The sequence below is a fragment of the Rosa rugosa genome, chromosome 2 (assembly GCF_958449725.1).
Source record: "Rosa rugosa chromosome 2, drRosRugo1.1, whole genome shotgun sequence".
Classification (NCBI taxonomy): domain Eukaryota; kingdom Viridiplantae; phylum Streptophyta; class Magnoliopsida; order Rosales; family Rosaceae; genus Rosa; species Rosa rugosa.
In genome coordinates, this window is record NC_084821.1 from 53,904,964 (window position 1) to 53,929,872 (window position 24,909).

The following is a 24,909-nucleotide window of genomic DNA, read 5'->3' on the forward strand; positions in this document are numbered from 1 at the left end:
CATCTTCAGCAGGAACCTTTTTTGCTTTTGGTGGTTTTTTGTTCTTTGCTCCCAAAGGCCGACCTCTCTTCTTCTTGCCACTAGGAAGCTCAAGTTGTAAAGGTTTGGGCATCATACCCTCTGCAGGCACAAGCATACCACCTGGTGTTTCCACCAAACTCAGAGATTTTGCATTGAATTTTGTAGGGAATTTAGGCAGTTTTACCTTCTTTGAGGGAGCAATAGGGCTTGTTTTACCCTCTAGCAAATCAGACCATAAACTGCAATTTTTTTGGAGATGGAAAGGGCCGATTTCTCTTAGTAGGCTGGTCGGTATCCACAGGTACCAAAGCCAATTCATTGTCGTCATTAGTATGTGTCTTTCCTGCATGACGAAGAACAATGGGTTTTCGTACCTTACTAGTCTCAGCACCTCCAAAAAGAGACCTTCCCACAGGTGGGAGAATGGGGGTGGAAATCCCATGGAAGCGAAACAATCCATCCTTGAACTGATTATCGTGAAAACCTAAGAAGGGGCCAGTGAGATTTAATTTTCGTGCCGCCGGTGTGGGAGCTTCCTTGACCACCGGCGCAGTGGTTGCAGCCTGACACGCTGCCCCCTTATGATACACACAAAGGCATATACTGCATTTGCCCACAAGATTCTCAAAAAAGAAGTGAACCTCTTGTTCTACCCCTTTGCCAAATTTTAGGGTTTTGTGCATGAAGAAGGGTTTCGAAATTGCATGAGAAACCCTAACCCTAATTTCCCGAGTTGCATCAAATAACTTTTGATCCAGATGAAGAAATTTACCCGCAATGGAGGCAACATTGGCAATAGTGTTCCGTTGTTCATATGCGGGCGGCATGTCAGTGATGCGAACCCAAAAGAAAAGGTCCTCCATCTCCACAGATTACAGAGGTGCTACACCATCATATGGCTGCATGACAACCAAAGCATGATTGAAACTCCACGGACCACCCATCAAAACTTTATTTCGATCTCCCCGGAGATCAAAGTAGAAGAGGAATCTATCCGGAGCTTTCGGCTGAACACTGAAACCCTTGTTTAGCACCCATATTCGACGAAAATGTCGCCGCAGATCAGAAGCATTTGTTGGCTTTGAAGTCAAAGGCCTTGCCAAGAGGTAGGACTGTGCATTCCGCTGCGCCCCCCCCCCCCCCCCCCCCCCCCCCCCATTCTCCATGGAGGAGATATCAACAACCTCATTGGTAACGATAGCTAGCGAGGTAGCAAAGCTTTTGGTGACAGAATCAATACTAGCCATTGTGAGATCTGGATGTAGTGATACAAGGATTCAAGAATGGTAGAGAGCGCCGGCAACTAAGGCCGACTGTGGCTTTGGGTTTTGGTGCGGCACAGAGGAGGCCGCCTAGGGTTTTACCTCGTTAGCATTTTAAACTTGAAAATTATGAATTTATTTGTGGAAATGAAGGAATATTGATTGTTCAAATTCCTTACAAGATGTCATGTATGCACCTCAATTTCCATCAGAATAGGTGTCATTTCAATTTTCTTACAAAAGTTTCTTTTTATTACTTTATTAGTTTCCAAAACAATGTCTTTTTTGTTTCTAATATTTTAATTTGTTTTAAGTTTTCTTAATGTATTATAGATTCCAAATTCTAAATAGATACAACCAAACAATGAAAATTCTAATTGATGGAGTTGTACATTCCACCATTTCAAAATTTCTCAAGTATTTATAATTGTCTCATCCAAAAGCAGCAAAGTCAGTTTTTGGAAGGAAAAAAAAAGATAAGAGTATGGATTTGTGTACTTTATTGGTTTCCAAAACAAGGTCTTTTTCGTTTTTAATTTCTTAATTTGTTTCAAATTTTCTTAATTTATTATATCTTCCAAATTCGAAATAGATACAATTAAACAATGGAAATTGCAATGAAAATAATGGAAAGGGTGCGGCTATTGCCACCCCTACCATTTTCTTTGTTCACCCTACTTGCTCATTAGACCCTACATTTTAATTTTAATTATTAAATTTACTTATTTAACCCATTTCTTTTTCCAAGAATATCCTTATGTGACATATCCAATTAAAAAATAAATATTTTTAGCAAAAATCTCTCATTTAATTTATACTCATAAAAAAATTAAAATTTATTAAAGTTTCCTAATAAAATCATAATATGATTTACTCCCTTTTTTTTAATTTTTCTTTCAATTTCAATGTTCTCTATTTCAATCTATGTAAAAAGATTAGTACTGTTTGACGAGGCCGTGGTAAGCCTGTTTGGTGGAGAGGATGCTATCCATGATTCTTTTTTCTATCTCTGTGGCCGACTTCTGTCCAAGAAGGCGGTGGTGCTTTCATCGTTTTCGGCGGCGATCTCCAATGTTTGGGGATTGAAGGAGAGGGTTTTGATCCGGCAGGAGGAGGAGGACATCTTTGTCTTCCAATTTAAGGAGATGGAGGTGAAGAATCGGGTACTCTCGGGGGGTCCTTGGTTCTATAACAACTCCATGCTGTTGCTGGCGGATTACGACGGAGTCTCTGACCTAGGAGCGGCGCCGCTGCATCTCCTTGAGGTGTGGGTGGCTGTGAAAGGGTTGCGGATAGCGATGCGGAATGAGAAAGCCCTAACCCTAATCGGACGCGTACTGGGGGACTTTGTTCGCGTTGATCAGGGGGCGGTGCAAAGGAAGGATCATGTCCAGAGGATCCGTGTGATTCATGATGTTCGCCGGAGGATTTGGGCGCAACGGAGGTTTGTCTTTTCATCGGTTGTTTCGGTGATGGTGGAGTTACAATATGAAAAATGCCATGGGTTGTGTGCGGCTTGTGGTTTTTTTGGCCATGGGGGAGGTCCGTGTGACGGAAGGTTGGCGGCGGAGGCGCTCGGGCTGGTGATGCCGGGCGGTGAGGTATCGAATAGGGAGGGCTTGAGCTCGGTGTCCGGACCGCGAGATTCTCCGATGGCCGCTGTCGTGTGGCCGGAAGTGCTTTCTCCGGTGTCAGAGATTCTGGGTTTGGTGGCGGAGGCGGCTGGTGAGCAGGTGGTGACGGTGGGTGGCTCTGAGTTGGAGGTTGCAGACGTTGCATCTGGGATGGCTGCTCCGGAAAAACCGGCGGGAAACCCTAATTTTGATTTAGGGTTGACCGTAGCTTTGACTGGGGGCTTGATTGGGGTTGTTGGGCTGGGAGAGCAAAGTTTGACTGGGTCCAAGTCTGTTGGGCCTTCTGCTGGGCTTGCTGCTGGAAAAAGTCCAAACTTGGGCTTGGGTGTGAGAAAAAAGGTTTTTAAACCTAGTCTGGCAATTATTCCTCCGGAATTCCAATTGGGTGAATTAGTGGAGGTTCCGATTTCGATGGGAGTAGCTCCAAAGAAGAAGGGTCGTCCGCCTGGACGCCGGGCTAAACAGTTACAATCTCCAAAGAAAGCGGAAGGTACTGTTGTCGGTGTGGATTTATGCTCCAACTCGAATGGGAAGGAGCTGCTTATTGTTTGATCGTTCTAGCTTGGGTTTAAGCCTTTTTAAGGGTGTCTTAGTTTCTATGAGTCTTCTATGACGTTTCTAGTTTCTTTCTTGTACCACAATTGCGTGATTGGCAAGGGAGGACTAGTTGAATGATTTCTTTCCGTAGGAGGCGAAGCTTTGTCACTCTTGGATAGGCTTGCTTAATTGTGAGCTTCCCAATGATGATAGTTAGTTTGCTATAGCTTGGATAGGTTTTACCGGATTTTCTTGCCGGTTTTTCTTATGTAAGCTTTGTAAGCTATGGCCATTTGGCTGTTGATTATTGAATACCAATCAACTTCTATTCAAAAAAAAAAAAAAGAGATTGATTTTTTTTTCTTTGTGTTTTAAATTTTTACTTTCGGTGTTCACAAAGAATATTGCAAAGATTTTGATGAAGTTAAAGGTAATGGTTTTGTGAATTGAATAACGAATTAACGATGAGGAGGCAACAAAAAGACAAAAAAATAGTAATGTTATCCAATGAGAAATTAAGTAGTCTTTGTATTTAATTAATTACTTATATATTTATTTTTTCTTACATATTTGGATTTTAAAAAAATTAATGTACTTATCCCTCTTCTCAAGAAAATTAATGTACTTATTAGTCATTGTGCACTTGGGTAATATAGTCTTTCAATAATTCAAATGTTTGTAGGGTGAACTAAGAAAATGGTAGGGTGACAATAGCCGCAACCTAATGGAAATTGCAACTCAGCTGAAAAGATTTTTAACCTAACTTAAAATATAGCCATTGTAGTAAAATCAACATCAACAAATTCATATGCCACGGCAAATTTCACACTCTCAAAAGGTGAAATGTGTACTCTCTATCTAGTGCTAGCATGTATGCTACACTATTACTAACATCTTGCGTTTGACTGTTTATCGATGCGTGTCATTGTTGTTGAGTAATTTCAGTTTACCTACTTCAACTTTAGGTCAATCTTCATGTTAGTCTCTCTTCTTCTAATTTCATCAAGATTACCGTTGGGAGTGTTGCACTCCCAATTTTAATCATCCTTGTCCAATTCTCGAAGCTCCATTCCAAATCTTCCGTTAAGTGATGACGTGGCAAGAGACAAATGGTTAAATTCTGATAGTACCCTTGTGAACATTTTCCTACATTTTTTTTTTTTAATATTTCATACTTATAACCATTACTTAAATTCATTAAAGAACGAAAATGAATACATCATATTCTTGTTAGCCAACAAGAGACCTTCTCCATCATTGCACAGCAAAGAAACCAAAGTCTAAACCCATCAACATAAACGAAAAGCAATCTTACTCCATAACAAGAGTTATGGCTCCCCGATACTAAATTTCAAAACAAAAATTACCAATTGAAATGCAAGTTGGTATATACCAAATTCTCCATGATTCAACTTATTCCTCTTCACATTCCTCTTCTGCAAAACTCATAGCTCTCTCTATATTTACATGAGAGCCGTCTGCAAAGCCATTGATCTTATTTCCAGTAACACAACCTGCTTCACACAATCTCATCAATGGCTTCAAGCACTGCCAAAGCATTACTAACAAATTGAATTAGGCCATGTCACCGTCCTCCCCTTCACAACACTCACATCCTTCTCAAACACTAGTACGTACTTCAATCCTATGTGCTTTGCTCCTAACGCCATAACTAGCCCCCATATATTGTACTACAATCAAAATTTTTAGCTTCTTACTTTTGTTACATTTCTATTCATCATCGAGTTATCTCCTTCTCGATTTCCTCAATCTCTATCTTCCCTAAGTCTTGACCTTTCTCTTCTTCAATTTCAAAACTCATCTTCTTCGACGCTGAACCCGTTGATTAAAACTTCAAAATGGTATTACAAGGACACCGCAAAAAAAAACCCTATTATTGCAATTTATACGTTCACACACAACACAAAACACAAGATCATCAATCACAAACACACCATAACCGTCGTCGCATATCGGTTATAAAAACCAAAAAAAGAAAAGTACCTCTCCACGAACGTCGTCGCATACATCATTTGTCTTCTTCGAACTGTGTAATACCCATCAGACATGATTTAAAATCCACCTCATCTCAAAACCAAAATGGCAATGGACAGAGATTAAGAAAAGGGAATTGCCAAATACACCCCTTTCTGTTCTTCCTCGACCAGGCACGGAACTAAGGGTGTGCTGCAGCACACCCCAACTTTTGGATAAAAAATGATTATATACACCCTAAGTTATAGCACTTCAAACATATATAATATATAAAACTGCAACAACTCTTTGTCTACCCTTTCCCCTCTTTTCTGTCTTTTCTCCCCTGTTATGTCGTCCCCCACTTCCCTCCTCACCTTTTCTTCCATTTTCTCCTCTTCTCTGTCTTTTCTCCTCTTCTCTGTCTTTTCTCCTCACCTCTCACCTCTCTTTGCACATTAGCGTCGGTCTCTCACCTAGTAGAGGTCACTCTCTCCTCTCCTCAGCACTCTGCGTCTCTGCTCTCATTCCCTCAACTTTATTGAGGTATGAATTTTTTTGATGAAATTAGAATATAATTTAGATTAGAATTTAGGTATTTCTAGATTTTCTAATGTAAGTAATCAAATCTATTGATTCTTAAAAAAGAGATTGAATTTGTATTATTAATTTTGGTTTGGTTAAGTTTGATTAAATTTGACTCTTATATGGTACAAAGTGATTAAGTCCATCTAGTGATGACTCTTCTTGTTCCCTCTAGTTGAATTTGTATTGACATCGAATATTTAACTTTAAATTGCTTTAATTTTCTATGGTTAGATTTGGGTAACAAAATGCATTTTTTAAATGATATTTTGAAAAGTGTTATGCAATTGAGATATTCCATCAAAACGAAGTAGACTATGCCAAATTTTTAAGAATAATTTTTCTCCTCAGCATAAGGTAAATATAGCCCACCTCAAATTTAATTCCTGGTTCCGTGCCTGTCCTCGACCCTCTTCTTTTTTATTCGTCTTTAACATATTCTGAAACACCTAGATCTTCTTTTCCTCTTCATTAAAAAAAATTAAAAACCCAAAAAGGCCAAACTTTTTGTGCTTCAAAATTTGGCAAAGAACTTTTGAAGCCGTTCCCGACATGATCGAGGCTCAGTAATTTGGCGTTTGGAGAAGGCGTCAAGGATTAGAAGATTCGAAGCTGTTTCTAACCCAGCACAGTTCAGATCTCCGACTCTAGAAGATTGAGGACGGTCCTCAAGGGGTAGATGAAATGTTATTCTAAAAAAAATAAAAATAAAAAGAGCAAATAAAATGCAAATTGTCCATTTTAGTCCTTTTTGTGGGCCCAACGCAAAATCTTATGCATTCTATCACCTGCCACGTTAGCACTTGACAAAATTTTGGATGGAGTACGTTTGTCGTTTTTGGTAATTGACACCCGTCGACCATCGTTGATTAAAATTAAGAGTGCAAAGGTAATCTTGATGAAATTAAAAAATCAGGGACTAATATGAAGTTAGACTTAAAGTTGGAGTAGGTAAACTGAAATTAATCATAACATTTAGTAACAATGGTAAAGTTGATATCAAAGAATACGGTTTGCAACTTAAATTATTCATCTCAAACATGAACGACTCACCCACACAAAAAATAATTAACTTTATATTCTTCTCATTTTTTTTTTAATGGATAGATCATCCTTTTGTTAACAGTTGAGGAGAATTACACACATGATCATTTAATTATATCTTATACGACTCCAAAATTATCCATCTCAAACATGAAGGACACACCTACACCGACGCAAAAAAAAAAAAAAAATTTAATTCTTCTATTATTTTTTTTCAGCAGCTTTAGAGAGAGAACCAATTGTTTTCCACTTTTTAACTGCAATCAACTCACTCACGCGCTCTGTACTGTTTTCATTTAATCAATGAGATGATGACAGGTTGGAGCTGCATGCAAAATCTCTTAAGTTACAAAAGTATTTTATAAATAATTAACAAAACAAATATCAAGTTCGAAATATCACTGGCATATGTAAAGGTCATGAGTTCAGTTCTCACTGGCAGGGTGGGATGGACTAAGGATTTTTTTTTAAAATAAATAAATAATATATATATCAAGTTCAAAATAATAAATAAATACCTCATATTGTAATCCAATGATTAAAAATTAAGAGGATTTAGCATTAGCACTTCTCTCCATTAAGCGACGAGCCATGCCTGCTCTCCGTACATGATTTGGATATGTTCCGGCTCTGACCTCATTATTGATGGAAAGTGTCATGTGCTTCCATGTTTGAGTGACTTCTATATTGTAACCACACTTTGTTGAAAATACATGGTCAGTTGTCAGTGTAAATTTTTCAGATCTATCTAAGCCTGAAAATGTAAAATGTAGGTAACTTGAGAAGATGAAAAGCTTGATGTGTATCCATGTTTGATTGGCTTCCTTAGAGTAACCACACTTTGTTAAGAGTATATGGTGAGTTATCGGCGTAAATTTCTCTAATGTATTTGAGGCTAAAAACGTAAAAATGTAGAGAGCTTAAGAAAACAAGAAAATCTAAAACAATAAATAAATAAATTACAATCAAAGTTGGAAGCTACTGAACGTATTCGCTGGTTGTGATTCTCGATATACTGTAAATGGAAACACAAACACACACACACACATGTTTGTTCTGGTGGTTCTAAGTATAAGGCTAAACCAACATCTAGAATTATGGAGAAAGTTGTTGCTTCCCCTACTACTCAAGACTTCACATAATATGACACATTTTTATTTTTATCACTGAACAAGGCAAAGGTATCAGAATGGGCAAAATAGTAAAATGATATGATGGCGGCTCAATCTCAATTCCCTTCTAGAGAGGATCTCATTCAATTTGAAATTTGAGGATTTTTACTATATTTCACTACTATATGACATAATTCAACGATTTCAACAGTTAACCTTTTAGATTTTTATGCAGGAATTGTGTCTTTAAAAAATCAACCAAATTCATATTCATTTGGTCATTAAAAATGTATAAACAAATGTAGTCCGTTTCTTTTAGCAAACCAGACATATTAAGATGAATGTAAAAGATAGCAGACTTGTATTCCGTTATACAAACTCTGTAAAAATCAACCAAATTCCTATTCATTTGGTCATCATTTGGTCATTAAAGAAACCAGACTATATTAAGATCGATAACAAACTCTGGAAACAAATACCAAAATACAAGTCTGCTCAAGTAATCACCGCGAACGAATTGAACTGTGGTCCTCTGAAATAAAGCAAAGATGAAAAGAAAGAAAACTAATGAAATGATTGTCACAGATGGGAAGCCACTAAACTTTGAGAAGATGCTTCTATACCTTTAATCACAGAATCACTCTAATCCCCATAAAAATCTTCTCAATAATTTCAACTTGAACAACCTTAGAACTCCATTCAATCATAGAAGTTTCGTTGAAGATATCCTCTTTTGTATCTCGAAATGCACCAGGAGTATAAATAGTCATCTTCTCCAAAACTCGACCATTCTTTAACAGATACTTGGTCAATTCCATCTCGTCTAGATCCATTGCAACCCTTTCCCCTGAATCCCCTTATGGAGATGGTCTTTAAGTGCGACAGCAAACAGTTAGGAACAGAGTTTGGTGGAATCCAGTTCAACACTTTTGTGTACGTACTTTGTAACTTCAATCACTGACACTTCATATCCAGTATGTTCATGTTGGAAAATTTAATATTAAATATTTTATTTTCCATAATTTGTGGATGAATAAATGTAATTTTCCATAATTAGTGAAAAGGTGTGAAGTTGAATAAATGTAAATGACTATGCAATGACTATGCAATGAGAAGTCATGGCTGATCACAAAAGATAACTTTTGGTGAAAAGTCATCTCTACTCCAAAAGTCACCTTACATCTAAAACACTTGCTACACCATATTCTGAAAAGAGATCTTGAATTCAAATTTTCCTCCTCTTCTTTTACATATGAGTATTCCTAGTGTCATGAAAACCAATTGAGTCTTTTTCAAGAGAGAGTTCATACACAATCTAAGTTCGCTGTTCTTGAGGTTTGGAGTGCTACTACCACAAGAAGAAGGTCGTTGTATCCTGGGAGACGTTTGCCATTAAAATCCTTTAAGCACCGATGAGGAGGCAATTTCGTCTTAAGGACATAGAACCAAGTTCTAGACTCGACCATATTAATTACTTAAGGTTTTTCTAACTTTTATCGGTTTTATTTTGGTTAGATTTATCTGCATAAATGTTTCTTGATTTTCTTATAAATATAGCAATTAGACCAACATATTTACCAACAATCTTAAGACGAAAGTGTTGATCTTAATTGCTATGTATCTTTGATGAGTTCCTATAGCGGGGATCTTTCAATTAGTCTTACTACATGAACGTATCCAAGTTGTTTCTACAAGTAGTAGGAGAAAATAATTATATAGTACTAGTAATCACGTTAGTCTATTGCATTTGGTGATTAAGGCTATAGCATATATTGCATGTTACTACTGCTTACTATATGTCTTGTGATTTTGAGAATAATATGATTTGAAATAGTTAGAAGTCAGAATGATGTTCAATTTGAGTCACAAGGTTCGCAACCCCTCAAACGGTTTGTAAGGTAATATTTGCTTGCGAACGGTTTTGTTTGCAAATTCATGCATTACTATTGTTTAAGTTTTCTATTAGATGCCTTTCAAACGAGATTCTATGCTCTGGGTTGATTTATTTCTTATTCTGTATATATCAAAACCTATTCTCATATCTCCGAATATGCATGCATTGGGCTGAGTGACTTGGTAGGCTTATATGTGATATATCTTGAAGATACAATTATTTGATTCTAGTTCTATATGATATGCTTGTTATGACACTTGAATATGAGCAATCAATTATACATATAACTGCAGATGGTACTAGTTGGCTTATATGTGAAGAGGTATGTTTGAATTTGCATCTTACAGTTCAATGACCAATTTATTTAATTTTCCGATTGAATTGCATGTTATTTTGAAACTGATAATAAAGTAATAATGCTACATATATGGCTTAATTGACATAGCCAAAACTGTCGGGAACCGGTACATGTATTTACATGCGCAACTAGTCATTGACTGGGTTGATTTCTATCAAAGAGATAGCAATATGTTGCTATGCGTACAATGGAAAGAATACGGACATGCATAAACCGCAAAATGAAAAGTTTCCAGAATATATATGCATATATCTATACGTAATTCATCGATATGATTTGGCATTAATTCATGCCTAGATAGTTATTGAAAATGCACTTGTCTGTATCTATTTGCTTACATATATGCATATGCCTTGCACTTGCAAATTTACAAGTGATTTGAAGTTTTGAAACGGCATATGTACTTCATACTTGAAGTATTACCATTTGCCAATAGATAGATATATTGTTTCACCCATATCATGAATATAATATTATTTTAAGTGAACCTCTCTATAGATTGATTAATGTGTGATCATGTTCTTTTGCATGGATCTCTAATAGTGATATTGAGACGATCAATTTGAATAACAATGACATCTTTTGGCTTTATGCTATGAACATGAACTAATGGTTGGAAGGGTGATCACATCGTGTTTTCTCCCACGATTACATTACAAGATTCAGAACACTTAACGAGTTTCCTACAAATTTCTAGAAATGTGGGGGTGTGTGGCTAAATGAATCTTAGCCAACATGTCGCAACTCTCGATCAATTGGTGAATCGAAGATTTGACTTGGTAACAACTACTCTCGAATGAAATTAATTTTCATATATTGAATTTGATTTGGAATGAAGTTATTGAATCGAAGTTTGACAAGAGAGTAAGTTGATCATCGAAATGAATGGGATATAAGCCTAAATCATAAAGTCGCCATCATGGATACCCAACCTAGTTGATTGGAGATCCCAAGATCTAGGTTCAAAGGGACAACTAAATGGTGGATGACTTTGAAGTAAGCATTGTGGAGATAAATCTCTTTCCCATGTCCTATGATGATGAAACAATGCATAATGAGTTAGGGTAAGCTTTGCTTTTAATGGTTCCTATAGCTTGATTTTTCAAGTGGGGTATAGAAGGATACTCTTCATAAGAAGCCACCTATATGAGTGTGAAATGAGGCCGTTTCTATGAGAATTTTGAAGGCTGAATTCTCTAAAGCACTCATGAATACCGAGTGTTGTCCATGGCCGGAAGGACACAACTGTAGAACTAGATGTGTATGAAAAGATATTGTGTGAATACTATTGTCTTGGTTTACATAAATGGCTGAATAGTTCAAGACATCACGTTCACTAATTAACTAGTAAATCCGATGGTATTTCACTACGGAAGGTTCAAGGCCAAAAGCTACCTATCCCGATGCGATATCATTTCAACCGAACTCTCTCATACGTCCGCGCGCGTCGTCTTTTAAAAAATTTCCTTTCTAACTAATTATTTCATCCATGTGGGGGATTGTTGGAAAATTTAATATTAAATATTTTATTTTCCATAATTTGTGGATGAATAATTAGTGAAAAGGTGTGAAGTTGAATAAATGTAAATGACTATGCAATGAGAAGTCATGACTGATCACAAAAGATAACTTTTGGTGAAAAGTCATCTCTACTCCAAAAGTCACCTTACATCTATAAAACACTTGCTACACCATATTCTGAAAAGAGATCTTGAATTCAAATTTTCCTCCTCTTCTTTTACATATGAGTATTCCTAGTGTCATGAAAACCAATTGAGTCTTTTGCAAGAGAGAGTTCATACACAATCTAAGTTCGCTGTTCTTGAGGTTTGGAGTGCTACTACCACAAGAAGAAGGTCGTTGTATCCTGGGACGCGTTTGCCATTAAAATCCTTGAAGCACCGATGAGGAGGCAATTTCGTCTTAAGGACATAGAACCAAGTTCTAGACTCGACCATATTACTTAAGGTTTTTCTAACTTTTATCGGTTTTATTTTGGTTAGATTTATCTGCATAAATGTTTCTTGATTTTCTTATAAATATAGCAATTAGACCAACATATTTACCAACATGCAGTTCAATCACCTCCTCTTCTTTCTCAGGAAGTTCAATCACCTCCACTTCCACCTGTCTTCGGGTTGGATGAATCCGGTGGTCTATATCAAGACATTCTAGATTAGGTGATCTCTCGAGCAACTTCATTAGTGTTTTCCACCAGTGAGAGCCGCCAAAATGAACCAGCCTCAGTTTGATCAAATTATCCAATGCAGGCACAAAGCAAACCTTCATCAAAAGAAAAAAAAAAAAAAAATTAATCAAACAGCAACTGGAGAAATTTATTGAAGACTACTTATGCATAATATACTAATTTGTATCATCAATTTCCAGGAGAAAGTGGCTTTCAATCTAAACACTATAATTGGTACAACAGAAGGCTAGGAAACGTAATAAGAATACACATGATATACAAAAACTTGCATGATGCAAGGGACGAAAATCCTCAAATGCACTTTCAACTCTAAACAAGTATCTATGTCTTGCTCAATTATTCCATACCAAAACCTAACAAGTATCTATTTTCTTTCTACCACCCCTTTCTTTCCTTATCCTCTCCACTAAACATGATATATAACGTAAGGAACAAGAAGATAGTTAGGACGATAAACTTAGTAACTTACACTAGGCCAATAACCTCAACATACAACACTTTGTATAAGGTTATTGGCATTTAAAAAACTTGCGTTGTGTAACTTAGTAACTTACACTAGGCCAATAACCTCAACAACAATTGTTGTGTGATGAGGGAAAGTGAATCATACAACGCATTTAAAAAACTTGCGTTGTATAAGGTTGTTAAAATTCTGAAGTTTTTAACTAGAAGGTCTTTACACAACACTTACAAGAATAATTTGTTGTGTGAATAAAAAAACAAATAGCGGCAGATTTGCCTCCTAACTTGACTCAAATTTGGCTCAAAATTGGTACCACATAGTACAACAGAATAGTTATATCTGTTGTATGAGAGTTGCATGCAAAATATCATACAACCGTTTTTTACTCTGTGTTGTATGATCAAGAGGGAAAGGTTTGGATGTGCGCGCTTATATTCCCAAAATAGCACTCATTCCCCCCAAAACCTACAAATTTTGATTGAAATATCAAATATATCTGGTGGTGATTGATGATCCCACAACTAAATGACTTATTTGTGTTGTATGAATGAGTAATGCCTACCCTAGCGCCAAAACTGAAACTTTGATTTCACATAAGCGGGAACATTTAGAAGGCTGTGCCTTCATTCCATCACTTGTAAAAAAAAACAGAAAAGAAAAGAAAGCAGGGGTCATTGAATTCTCACGTTCTAATCTCTCTCTCTCTCTCCAGATCGCTCCTCACGTTCTAATCTCTCTCTCTCTCTCTCTCTCTCTCTCTCTCTCTCCCTAAACCCGAAAATCTCTCTCTCTCTCTCTCTCTCTCTCTCTCTCTCCAGATCGCTCCTCTCCCTGTCTCACTCTGAGTCTTCTCTCATTCTCTTCTTCATCCAACTCTCTTCTTTACCCAGAAATCATAGTCTTCCTCTCTCTTTCATTCTGAAATCCCAAATAGGGAAACCCCCAATCTCAGATTCCCCAAAATCACCCAAACCCTCGTTTTCTCCCATAACCCCTCTCTTTTTCTCTTCGATCTCGATCTCACCCACCAAACTGCGATTCGAAGAATTTGGTGGCCACTGGATTGACTTGGATCAGTGATTTTTTTTTTTTTTGGGAACCCGATTCAACGGTACGGTCACTGGTGTTGAGCTAATTCCTCTATGCTTTGTTGTTTTGCAGGCTGGGCATCTTGCTGAGTTTTATGAGTATTGCAAGGGCTTGAATCTTGCTAGAACTTTTCAGTTTCCAAGATGGTGGATCTCAGCCCCAGGTCTGAAATCTTAAGTCCGGCAAGTATGCGGAGCATGTCGGTGTCGGAGCTCCGGTGTAGCTCTCTGCCGTCCTTCAATACCTGGCTGCTGTGGTGAGTTTTGATTTTTCTTAATTTTCTTAAATACTTCCTCATTTGGAGTGTTGTTTGTGGATTCAGTGTGAGAAATCTGGGTTTTGGGAATTTGGGGATCTAGAATCTAGGGATTTTGTCTCTCTGTTCCCTGAAGAAGACTGGGAGCCCAATACAATCACATGATAAAATGGGTAATTAAGCTCACAACTAGTCTTTTGAAAAGACTCACTTTTTCTCCTCTAGCTTCGAATTTTCAATTTCTCCATTGTTAGGTTTCTGAAATTTGCTGGGTTTTAATCAGGTTGGTGAATCTGAACCTTTGAGCTGATCATCGAATGGTATTCCTTTTGAATTTGAATGTTGGCATCTGGGATTTAATTCTCTTGCTTTGTTCTGATCTATTTGCTACTTCATATTTTGTAGGCATGGTTTAAGTTGGGTTTCTTAACTTATCTTTTACTCTCATGGATATCAGGTAGCTGATTTGTATGTTTTCGGCTCATAGTGTCCCCTTCAGATTCTTCCTCTATTTCTTCTTCTTCTTCCCTTCTTTCCAAGGCTGTGCTTATAATGCTAGCTGCCACATACCTAGATAGACACTTCCAACTGGTTTCTGAGTCTTAAAAGTTGGGAGGTTAAATCTGAAAATAGAGTCTTTTCCTTCTAAAAAACCAAACCCAAGAGCTAGACAGATTAGAACAACATATAGGACTTTTCTCACGAGAAGATTTGGGGAAGACCCAGGTGGTGAAAAAGTTTGGATTTTGGTCTATCTGGGTTTTGAGAAAGAAAAAATTGAGTACTAGTAGTAGCTGTGGAAGAAATGGTGCTGTTAGGCCTTACATAAGATCCAAAGTGCCTCTTCTGAGGTGGACTCCTGAGCTTCATCACTGCTTTGTTCAAGCCATTGAGAGGCTTGGAGGCCATAAAAGTAAGCACCTTTCTTTCTCTTCTATCTATTCCTTCATTTTCTTTTGATCTCTAAATTTTTAGCCCGGTTCTATATATTTCTTTTCTAACCTTCAATTGGTTCCTGTCTTTCTTCCTCTCAGAGGCTACTCCAAAACTTGTTCTTCAGATTATGGATATCAAAGGACTCACCATTTCTCATGTCAAAAGCCATCTCCAGGTAATTGTTTTTTTCTCTCGTCATTATCTTAGTTTGTCCAAGTCCATCTTTTTGGTGCTTTTGTTCCTCTAAATATAACATTCAACGCTCACTTGTTTGTTCCTCTCTTTGGTTTGATCAGATGTTTAGAAGCATGAGGGGTGAACTTAGTAGAGCACCTGCAGGTACCCATTTCTTCACGGCTCTTGTAAAATTTTGATCTTTCACAATTGTGTAATGCATTACTAGTATTGGTAATGGTCCATTTTTGATTTCCTCCATTGGGGCTTTGTCCAGTGATAGCATTTGTTTTTTGTTTGAAATGATACTGCAGCATCACCTCATTAATTGTTGCCTTTTTATTGCTTAGTTGATGCCCCAAATGGGTGTGAGAAAAAGTGAACCATTTTCCAGGCCATGTACACTAATCCCATCAGAGAATCAGATCCTCAGGCCATGTACACTAATCCCAGCAGTTCAAAAAGGTGAGCCCCGTTATTTATTACCTTTAGTAACCTACACACATATATATGTTTTCAGCTGCTAGGCTCTAGGCACTACTTTAGTGTCTTTCAGTAGGGGAAGGTGTTTCAGATGCTGTATCAGGCTTCTAATCACAATGTCAAAAAAGTAGGATAGTGTCATAGAGAAAGAAAACAAAAAGCATCCACCTTTGCTTCTTTTTCTGAACTTGCTTGCTTGCTTTTCTTGATAATATATAAAGGGCATAAGCTTTTGTAAATAATTGTAGCTTGAATACTGATGTGTAACTGACTAATGTTGCTTTTGAGTTTCAAATTGGCAGTAGTTTTATTTTGTATATGAGTTTTCTTCAATCTGTAAAATGTTGTACCTGCCATTGGAAGACATAGTTTATTATTTAGTTATGGCCCAGAAACTAGATAATGTATATGAGCAGCAAGGTGAGACTTGTTTCTGATCATTGATACTGCTTTGTAAAAGCTGAGGCATAATTACTAATTTTCTTGTCAATTTGAAAGCACATTCAGGCTTAATTACAGATTTGATTTAAGTGCAGGTTTGGTGGTAGATTAAATATAGCATTGAAGAAAATAACAAGATTTACTTTTCTTAGTTACTGTTTGATATTATAGACGATGAGGTAAGTAAATTGTAAATAGTTTTGGATATTAGTTTATGCCTTCTTTCATTGCTTGGATTATATATAATTGAAATGGTGAATAACTGAATCAATGTATTGTGTAGGTTGGAGCTGCGTTTTCCATGGTTTACATATTTGGAGCTCCGTTCATGTTTGTTGGGTGTGGGCAGTGCTACACACACCTCAAAAAGCTGAATGTAAAATCAATTGTGAAGACTCCTTTGGTTAGAATGCTTAGGTTAGAATGCTTTTGTTCTTTTAATGTTGGTTTGGATGATAAGGAAATGCTCCTTTTTTACATTTGAAGTTTATAGTATGAGTTCGATTAATCATTTGATGTTTGCAATCAGTTTTGTTTCCAATTGATCAATATTCATTAGGTAAAACTGAGCATTAATAATGCACAAAATTCAGGAAATGAAAATGATCATACAACCGATTTTAATAAATGGCAATCCAACGTTGTCTCAATACATACAATTTGGGTATCTACGGAATGCATTTTTATATATCACAATGGTTTTACAAAAATTATGTCTTCTCATTTACAATCACACAACTGTAAAAAACTGAACTACGTTGTCCAAAACTAAGTCACACAACGACCATACTGTACAACTGAAGTGTGAGTAGAAATCAGACAACAGTGAAATTCAAAAAAATGTTGTCTGACTAAGTTTTCCAACAACAATTTTGAAACAAGTTCTGTTGTATGAAGCATGCACCTGCCATGCGCAGCATGGCTGCACGGCAGCTGTGCCTGGCATCTGCCGAGGGAAGGCACAACGCTGATAACAAAAAAAATGTTGTGTGTTTGTAAGTCATACAACGGTGCAGAACTGTTGTGCCATTTTTCATCACACAACGCGTCGATACACAACGGACATTGTCCATATCCCACAACGAAAAATGTCTGTTGTCTGTTTCGTTTTTTGGCCTAGTGTTACCTCATAGATACTCCCGGAAAGAGACAGATATTTAACAATAGAAATTGCTGCCAGAAACTCTACACGCCTAACAGAGTCCTCTTGTACATAATCTTCATTGGGATGCAAACAGAGTTTAATATCGGCTTCAACTAGCGACTTTGTATCCGTCAAACTAAAATTTGACAGAGAACCCACCTTGAGATCAAGTTTCTCAAGATCCGGGGCATCAATATCAATATTGTAATACTTATGCATATCATTTGAACTGGAAAATTCTATCCTTAATGTCTTCAATTCAGCATAGATGCTGAGATCCAATAAACTTGGTCCAGGATCTCCATCTATAGTAAAATGTTCAAGCACAGAGAAATAAAACAACCACATCGCGGTGTAATTAGCATAGTTATCTGTAAAATGGAGATGGAAGCACTTCAGGCTTGGGAAACACCCTGATGTAGGCACATTATTGATGATAAACAATGACATCAGCCTCAAAACCTCAAGTGTTTTGCAAGTCACAAGGCTTAGAGGCAACTCAAACATCGCTTGTCCACCTGAACCAATAGAAAGGACTAGTTCCACAACATTACACCTTACGGCAGTGCTAATCCAACTATCAACACGAGAGAAATCCTCAACACAATAACGATTGAAATGAAGATGGAACTTTTGAATGGCTGATGAATCATGATGGAGAAGCACACGATCAACGAAGGCTATGAAATCAGCAGAAGAGGAGAACTGTTCATCACGGAAGTATAGATTGGGAATAGAGGCCCATATGTCCTTCCACCTTTTAGACAAAATGCAGGTTCTCATAACACATTTGGTTGCTGGAACAAAGGAAAGTATGTGACGAAGAACAGCATCTGGTAATTGACTGATCCTATCCTCACCCCTGATGATTTTTCAGACAAATTGTAAAGTCCCAAATTTTATTGGCTCGTTTCAATAATTTTAATCAGTTAATTTCAAAGAGACATTTTCATATACGTTCTATTTTAAATACAGAAACACTGGACCAGGGAACAACGCATTTTCAAAGACTTTTGAAATTTCTATGAAAAATGAAAATGAAATAACAATTACACATAAACCAATTAAAGGTCTATCCTTTTTTTGTTTTTGAGAATGAACCAAAGGTCCATCCTTGAATAAAGCCTCAAGATCCATATAATAGCAAAGATTAAATCTTTTTATTTTTTCCTTCAAAATAAAATTCTTAAACAGATGGTAAAGAACTGTAATTGTAAGTGAAAAGATGGCTAGAAAGCACAGTACCTGAAAGATCGGATTTGTTGCCGAAAAACAAAGGGATAATCATCTGAGAACGACATCCGCAGAGACATTTTCATTGTGTGTGTGACTGCAACTCTAGTCAAGTATGAAAGTGAACCCTCCACGCACTCTCAGACATTTATTTATTTATTTAATTTCTTCTATCGGCATCTCTGCCTGACTCCATTCACGATATTAGTAAGATTTGAACACGTCACTTGTTCCAATCAACGTACCACAACTAGGACATTTATTCATTTATTTAATTTTATTTATCAGCATCTCTGCCGAACTCTATCCACGATATTAGTGAGCTAGAACACGTCACTTGTTCCAACCAACTAACCACAGCTCGGACATTTATTTATTTAATTAATTTTTTATCGGCATTCTCCGCCCGATTCTTAGGTAGGGCTGACGCTCTACGTGGCGGTACGCTAAGCCAATCATTGCCTATGAAGGAGGGTGTTTTGAGTATTTCATTATAATTAAACATGAGTTGTTTTGGAATACAATTAATTAAAAAATAGAGAGACGTGATTAGCTAGGCGTACCACGTGGCTGATACGTTTGCCCTACCTAAGAATTTCTCTCCACAATATTTATGAGATTTGAACACAGTCACTTGTTACAATCAATGTACTACAACTCAGACATTTATACAACACTATTTTCAATTGTATTCTCCTTTAAGTAACGATATGAAAGTGAGATAAAACCTTCTGGCTAAAATACAAAAAAAAAAATCATTATTATTTAAGGGAAGTGAAACTGACACTCTTTTTTATAAATCACACCCCATTTCATGCACATGTCCATTGAAATACACACAGAAATCTGTGTGTATGGGTAGTTTCACACAGTACAGCCACGGATTCACAATTTGTATGTGTTGCGAGCAATGACCAAAATATCGAAGATCGAGGAAATATCGATCATCCAAAAAATGGAAATTTAGAGAAAGTATCGATATCGATAAAAATTCGATAAAAACTATAAAAAATTTAAATTAAACTTTAGAATATGTCTATTTGATCAATTATCTACTCTATTTTAAAAAACTATATATTAAACATTATTACATAATAAATTAGTATAATTTAAAGTGCATTAGTATATAACTATGACATTTATTGAAATTTAATTTAGTGAATATTTATAATCTTGATACTTTATTAATTCTCATACATAAAATTAGTAGTTTATTCATATACAAAGTATTTTAAGCATTTGGGTTCTCCTTGAAAAAGTAAAAAAAAAATATATATATATATACAAAGTATTTAAAATAATAAATCTGATTAATTACAATAAAATAAACTACCCAATAAACTATTGAAAAAGAGAATACAAAAAAAGAAGAGATTTATGAAGAAACAATATATATAAAAAGGGGGAGTGAAATTTGCACCCAGCCTATTACAATCTGCACCCCTTTCCTAATTTTTTAATATTTTCTGATGCCCTCTTACATGTGTTTCCCATATTACCCTTCTTCTCCAACCATTTTTCTTCAGTCTCTCTCTCTCTCTCTATCTCAAAACTCTCACTCCTCACTCCCTCTGTCCCTCTCTCTCTCTTTCTCTTACTCTAGTCTCCGGCGATGGACACCAAACCGAGTCTCTAAAGCTGGCCTGCGACAGAGAGATTCCTGCTCAGCTGCAGAAGACGGACGCTGCCGCGGCGGATCGTTGACCCGAGTGCTCCTACCGGCGACCCGATTCCATCTTCGCCATCCGGCCACGACACGACAGCGGACCACCATCAATCGAAGAGTCTCTTCATTGTCGACCTGTTGGTGGTCAATACTTCAATGCTGCTAGTAAAGTAAAGGAAGCTCATAAATAGAGAAAATCATCTAAACAAGAAGAAGAAGAGGAAACAGAGCCTCTCTGTCCACAAATGGCCAACTCAAAAAGCAACAAGAACAAGGTCTCTTACATTTCAGTCCCTTCTCAGATAATCAATTCTTTGTCTGCATCTTCTCTTCAATCCCTCCTTATCTCACCCAATAAATCATGTTCAAGGAGCAAAGCAAGGTACTTGAGCTTGCTGACCAAGTACAGGAGCTAGCCCAAGTTTCTGGGTTTTCTTCCTCTTGCTCTTTGGAATTCTTGGTATGCTCAAGTTGGGAATTAATTTAAACACTCTGATCCCTTATTCTCCTTACCCATGCGCTACAAGCCAGTTCCACGCCTTAGTCTCCTCAAATGGGTATTTGAAATCACACATGAGTATTGCCTCAAACGAAAATGGTCAGAAAGCTGAGGTCTTTTATAGTTTCAGCCATTCGCTTCCCTTGATTCTAAAGGAGGAGGAGGAGGAGGAGGAGGATCCCAAATCAGAATCAAACAGTGACAAGGCAATAACGAGGAAGGGTAATATGGAAAATAAATGTAAGAGGACATCAGAAAATATTAAAAAATTAGAAAGGGGGTGCAGATTGTAATATTAGGGGTGCAAATTTCACTCCCCATAAAAAGATACAACAAAATAACAAGATCCTTTCCCAGTAGGAATGGTTGCCTTGTTTGAATGTACAAGGAGCAACCGAGGTTCGAATCTCCTCGAGGGAGTTTGCCCTTTTTTTTCAGAATTTTGATTCCAAATTGGCAAATTGGGCCCAATTTGGGCTGCTGGGCCACGAGACAAAAAACAAAATTTCGTGAATTTCGTCCAAATTTCCGAAATTTCCGGAAATATCGCGTTATGTCCAAAATATCGCACGAAATTATCATTGTATATGGCGAAAATACTGGGCCACGAGACAAAGAGCAAAATTTCATGAATTTCGTCCAAATTTCCGAAATTTCCGGAAATATCGCGTTATGTCCAAAATATCGCACGAAATTATCATGGTATATGGCGAAAATATTGCCAACCCGAGAAAACGAAAATTTCGCCGATATTTCGGCGAATCTCGATTTTTAAGTCCTTGGTTGCGAGCGTTGCTAAATCACTTTCACACGGAAAACTTGTCTGTGTGAGCTATATTAAGTGGGTCTCATAGGAATCAATTATATTAATTTCCAAATTTACAAACCATTGAATTTTCGTAATTTCCAGATTAAATATAATTCATCAATTTATTGAATATTTTTAGGTCCTCCATTTATTTTCATGTTGTTTTAGGTCCTTCATTGAGATTTTGCAAATCTGGGATCTTTCCTTCATCGTTCTTCATTGAGATTTCGCAAATCTGGGATCTTTCCTTCATCATTCTTCATTGTGATTTTGCAAATCTGGGATCTTATTGCAGTAAATCATACACAAGTATTGTTGCAAATGAGATCCAGTTTCAGCTACTCATCTCTAACGCAATATAGATAAGTAAGTTTGAATCCAAATAAACAACAAACCAAAAGTGAATATATATACCTTGAATATGAATCTCGATTTGTTTGCCGCGGTCAATTCCATCACATTGCACAGCTTCTAACTTGAAGCACTAATCAAACCCATAACTCATACATTAGCTTCCAATTTTCAGCACTAATCAATAATAGAGAGAGGACTGGGTATTAACCGAGGCCTTTACCTGTACTGTAGATCTAAGATCCATGAACAATTAGCTAGGTACCATCCGGCAACAATTGATGGATCCCAATCCCAGTATTAAAACGACATCCGAGTCCTTGCATTTGCATTTCCCATCAATTCGAACACCAGCAAGCTTTTCCTCTGGTCTTGCAAGTTCTGTCAACGGCAGCAAAGCTCTCCGCTTAAGATCATCATATTTCGTTTACAAAAAGATCATCAGTGAATTATGAAGCTCCACAAGAAATTCAAATTCCTAAAGGAAAACTCAAATGTTGGATTCAAAAAAGTAGTGAAATCTTACCGTAAGATGCTGCTTTTGTCGCGAGAGGACTGGGTGACTGGCTATCCATTTTTGAGAGAGAAAATCGGAGAGAGGTGAGAGATCTGTGAGAAAGAGGGAGATGGAGAGAATAAAGTCTTTACTCTTTCGATCAGAGATGCATGATTATAATTTTATTCTTACACAGATATCCGTGTGAACTAATGTTTACACAGATATCCGTGTGAAACATTAATTTTATTATTTATATTTTTACACAGATATCCGTGTGAACTAATGTTTACACGGAAAACTGTTTGAATTTTTAATTTACCATCTGACAATATATAAAAATCACTGTATTTTACTTTATTTCACACGGGACTCTGTGTGTAAATTGTTATGAAAAATATTGGGTCCCAGTTTGAACCCTATGTGGCCACAATAGTCTGTGTGGAAAATGTATACACACGGATTTCCGTGTGTACTATAACACTTAATACACGGATAATCGTCCGTGTGAAGTTCTGTGACAACACTATCCTTGTGAAGGGACCTTTTTTTCTAGTAGTGCAATATGGGTTGAAAGACTCCCAAGGAGGCATCCCTCTGCATATAGACAAAACTGAATATTGTTTCTCTTGATTGAGAGAGCGAAGCTTACTTGCATTCTTTCTTTAGGGTTGCTAGTGAGACCGCTAAGACTTCATTACCATCTAACGATGTCCAATTAAGTAGCTAGATAGTGAATACCAACCATGCAAGTATTCATAGAATCCCTTTCTAGGCCAAGACAAAAGGCTATATTGTATTTGCTAAGACAAATATCCGTAAACAATAAATGATAACAAACCAAACATGAATTGCTCAATATATATGTAGAAATGGAGGTCCTCTGAAAGAATACAAAGGTGAAGAAGAAAAATTAGGGACAGCTTTCTAGATAATTCCCATGCACGTACTAAACTATGAGAAGAGGGTTGTATACCTTTAGTCATAAATCATCCACATCGATAAAACATCTTCTCGATTAATCCAACATGCATATATAGTCTTCGAACCCCAGTCACACATTGATATTTCGTCATAGATTTCCTCTTAGGGGTATGTAGACCAGGAGTATAAATAGTCATCTCCTCCAAAACTCGACCATTTTTTAACAAATACTTGGTCAATTCCATCTGGCCGGTCAAGATATCCAATGTATCCCTTTCCCTTCAATCCCTTAATGGAGATAGTCTTCAGTCGTGACGATAAACAGTTAGGAATAGACTCCGGTGGAATCCAATTCAGCACTTTTGCCAACTTTGTAAGGTCAATCACTACTGCTTCTTTGTCAGTAAGTTCAACCACCTTCTCTTTTTTCTCAGGAACTTTAATCACCTCCGCTTCCATCTGTCTTTGGGTTGGATAAAACCCGTCGTCTATTTCAAGACATTCTAGATTAGGTGATCTCTCAAGTCTCAAGCAACTTCATTAGAACTTTCCACCAGTGCGAGCCGCCAAAATGAACCAGCGTTAATTTGCTCAAATTATCAAAACCAGACACACAGCAAGCCTTCATCAAAAATAAAATATTAATCAAACAGCAACTCATGCAGGACTGATTGCCTATTATACTTAGGCAGAATATACTATTTCAAATCGTCACTTGCCAGAATGGAGAAAAGGGATTTTAGTAATAAAAAGTATGCTTGGTAGTTGGTACAACAGAGAGAAAATATAGAAGCATGAAAATAATATTCAAAAAATTGAATGAAGCAAGGGATGACAATCCTCTTATGCACTTTCAACTCTACGTCTTTATCTATTACATTAACGTAAAGACAAGCTACTTAGGAAAACTTACCTGAAATATGCTCCATGAGAGAGACAGATATTTCACCATTGCAATTTGTGCCAGAAACTCAGTTGCATCCACGGTTAACAGAGTCCCTCTTCTACATAATCTTCATTGTGATACATATGGATCGGAGTTCAATATTGGCTTCAACTAGTGATTTTGTGTTCTTAAAATTAAAATTCGGCAGAGACCCTTCCTGGAGATCAAGTTTTTCAAGCTTCGGGGCATCAATAGAAAAGTTGTAGAGATCATGCAAATCATCTGAACTGTACAAATCGATCCTTAATGTCTTCAACTCAGGCGTAGAGATGTTAAAGTCCAATAATTTGTGTCCAAGATCTACATCTATAGAGTATTGATAAATATTCAAGAATAGGGAAGTGAAACAAATCCATTGAGATTTTACCAG

The 24,909-nt window shown here is 36.9% G+C and overlaps 2 protein-coding genes and 1 long non-coding RNA gene across 14 annotated transcripts; 2 read left to right on the forward strand and 1 right to left on the reverse strand.

The window, feature by feature from the left end:
• The first annotated feature begins 2,188 nt into the window (after positions 1-2,188).
• Positions 2,189-3,469, forward strand: LOC133731015 (uncharacterized). Its single transcript, XM_062158493.1, has one exon. It carries the CDS (start codon positions 2,189-2,191, stop codon positions 3,467-3,469), a length of 1,281 nt encoding a protein of 426 aa, XP_062014477.1.
• A 4,133-nt stretch (positions 3,470-7,602) lies between these two features.
• On the reverse strand, positions 7,603-18,965 carry LOC133731016 (FBD-associated F-box protein At1g66310-like). Its single transcript, XM_062158494.1, has 4 exons — positions 18,862-18,965; positions 17,599-18,478; positions 12,488-12,704; positions 7,603-7,811 (listed from the first exon to the last, which is right to left on the reverse strand). The coding sequence occupies exons 1-4, from the start codon at positions 18,933-18,935 to the stop codon at positions 7,603-7,605; spliced, it is 1,380 nt and encodes a 459-aa protein (XP_062014478.1). The 5' UTR covers positions 18,936-18,965.
• LOC133728981 (uncharacterized) lies at positions 13,702-16,983 on the forward strand. 12 transcript variants are annotated; one of them, XR_009856169.1, is made up of 7 exons: positions 13,702-14,438; positions 14,722-14,758; positions 14,844-15,351; positions 15,473-15,549; positions 15,671-15,713; positions 15,899-16,651; positions 16,756-16,983. It is a non-coding gene; the product is annotated as an uncharacterized LOC133728981 (long non-coding RNA). The 12 variants fall into 12 exon arrangements; XR_009856170.1 differs by having other exon boundaries at positions 14,896-15,351; XR_009856168.1 differs by lacking the exon at positions 13,702-14,438 and adding an exon at positions 14,446-14,611.
• Positions 18,966-24,909: the final 5,944 nt, after the last annotated feature.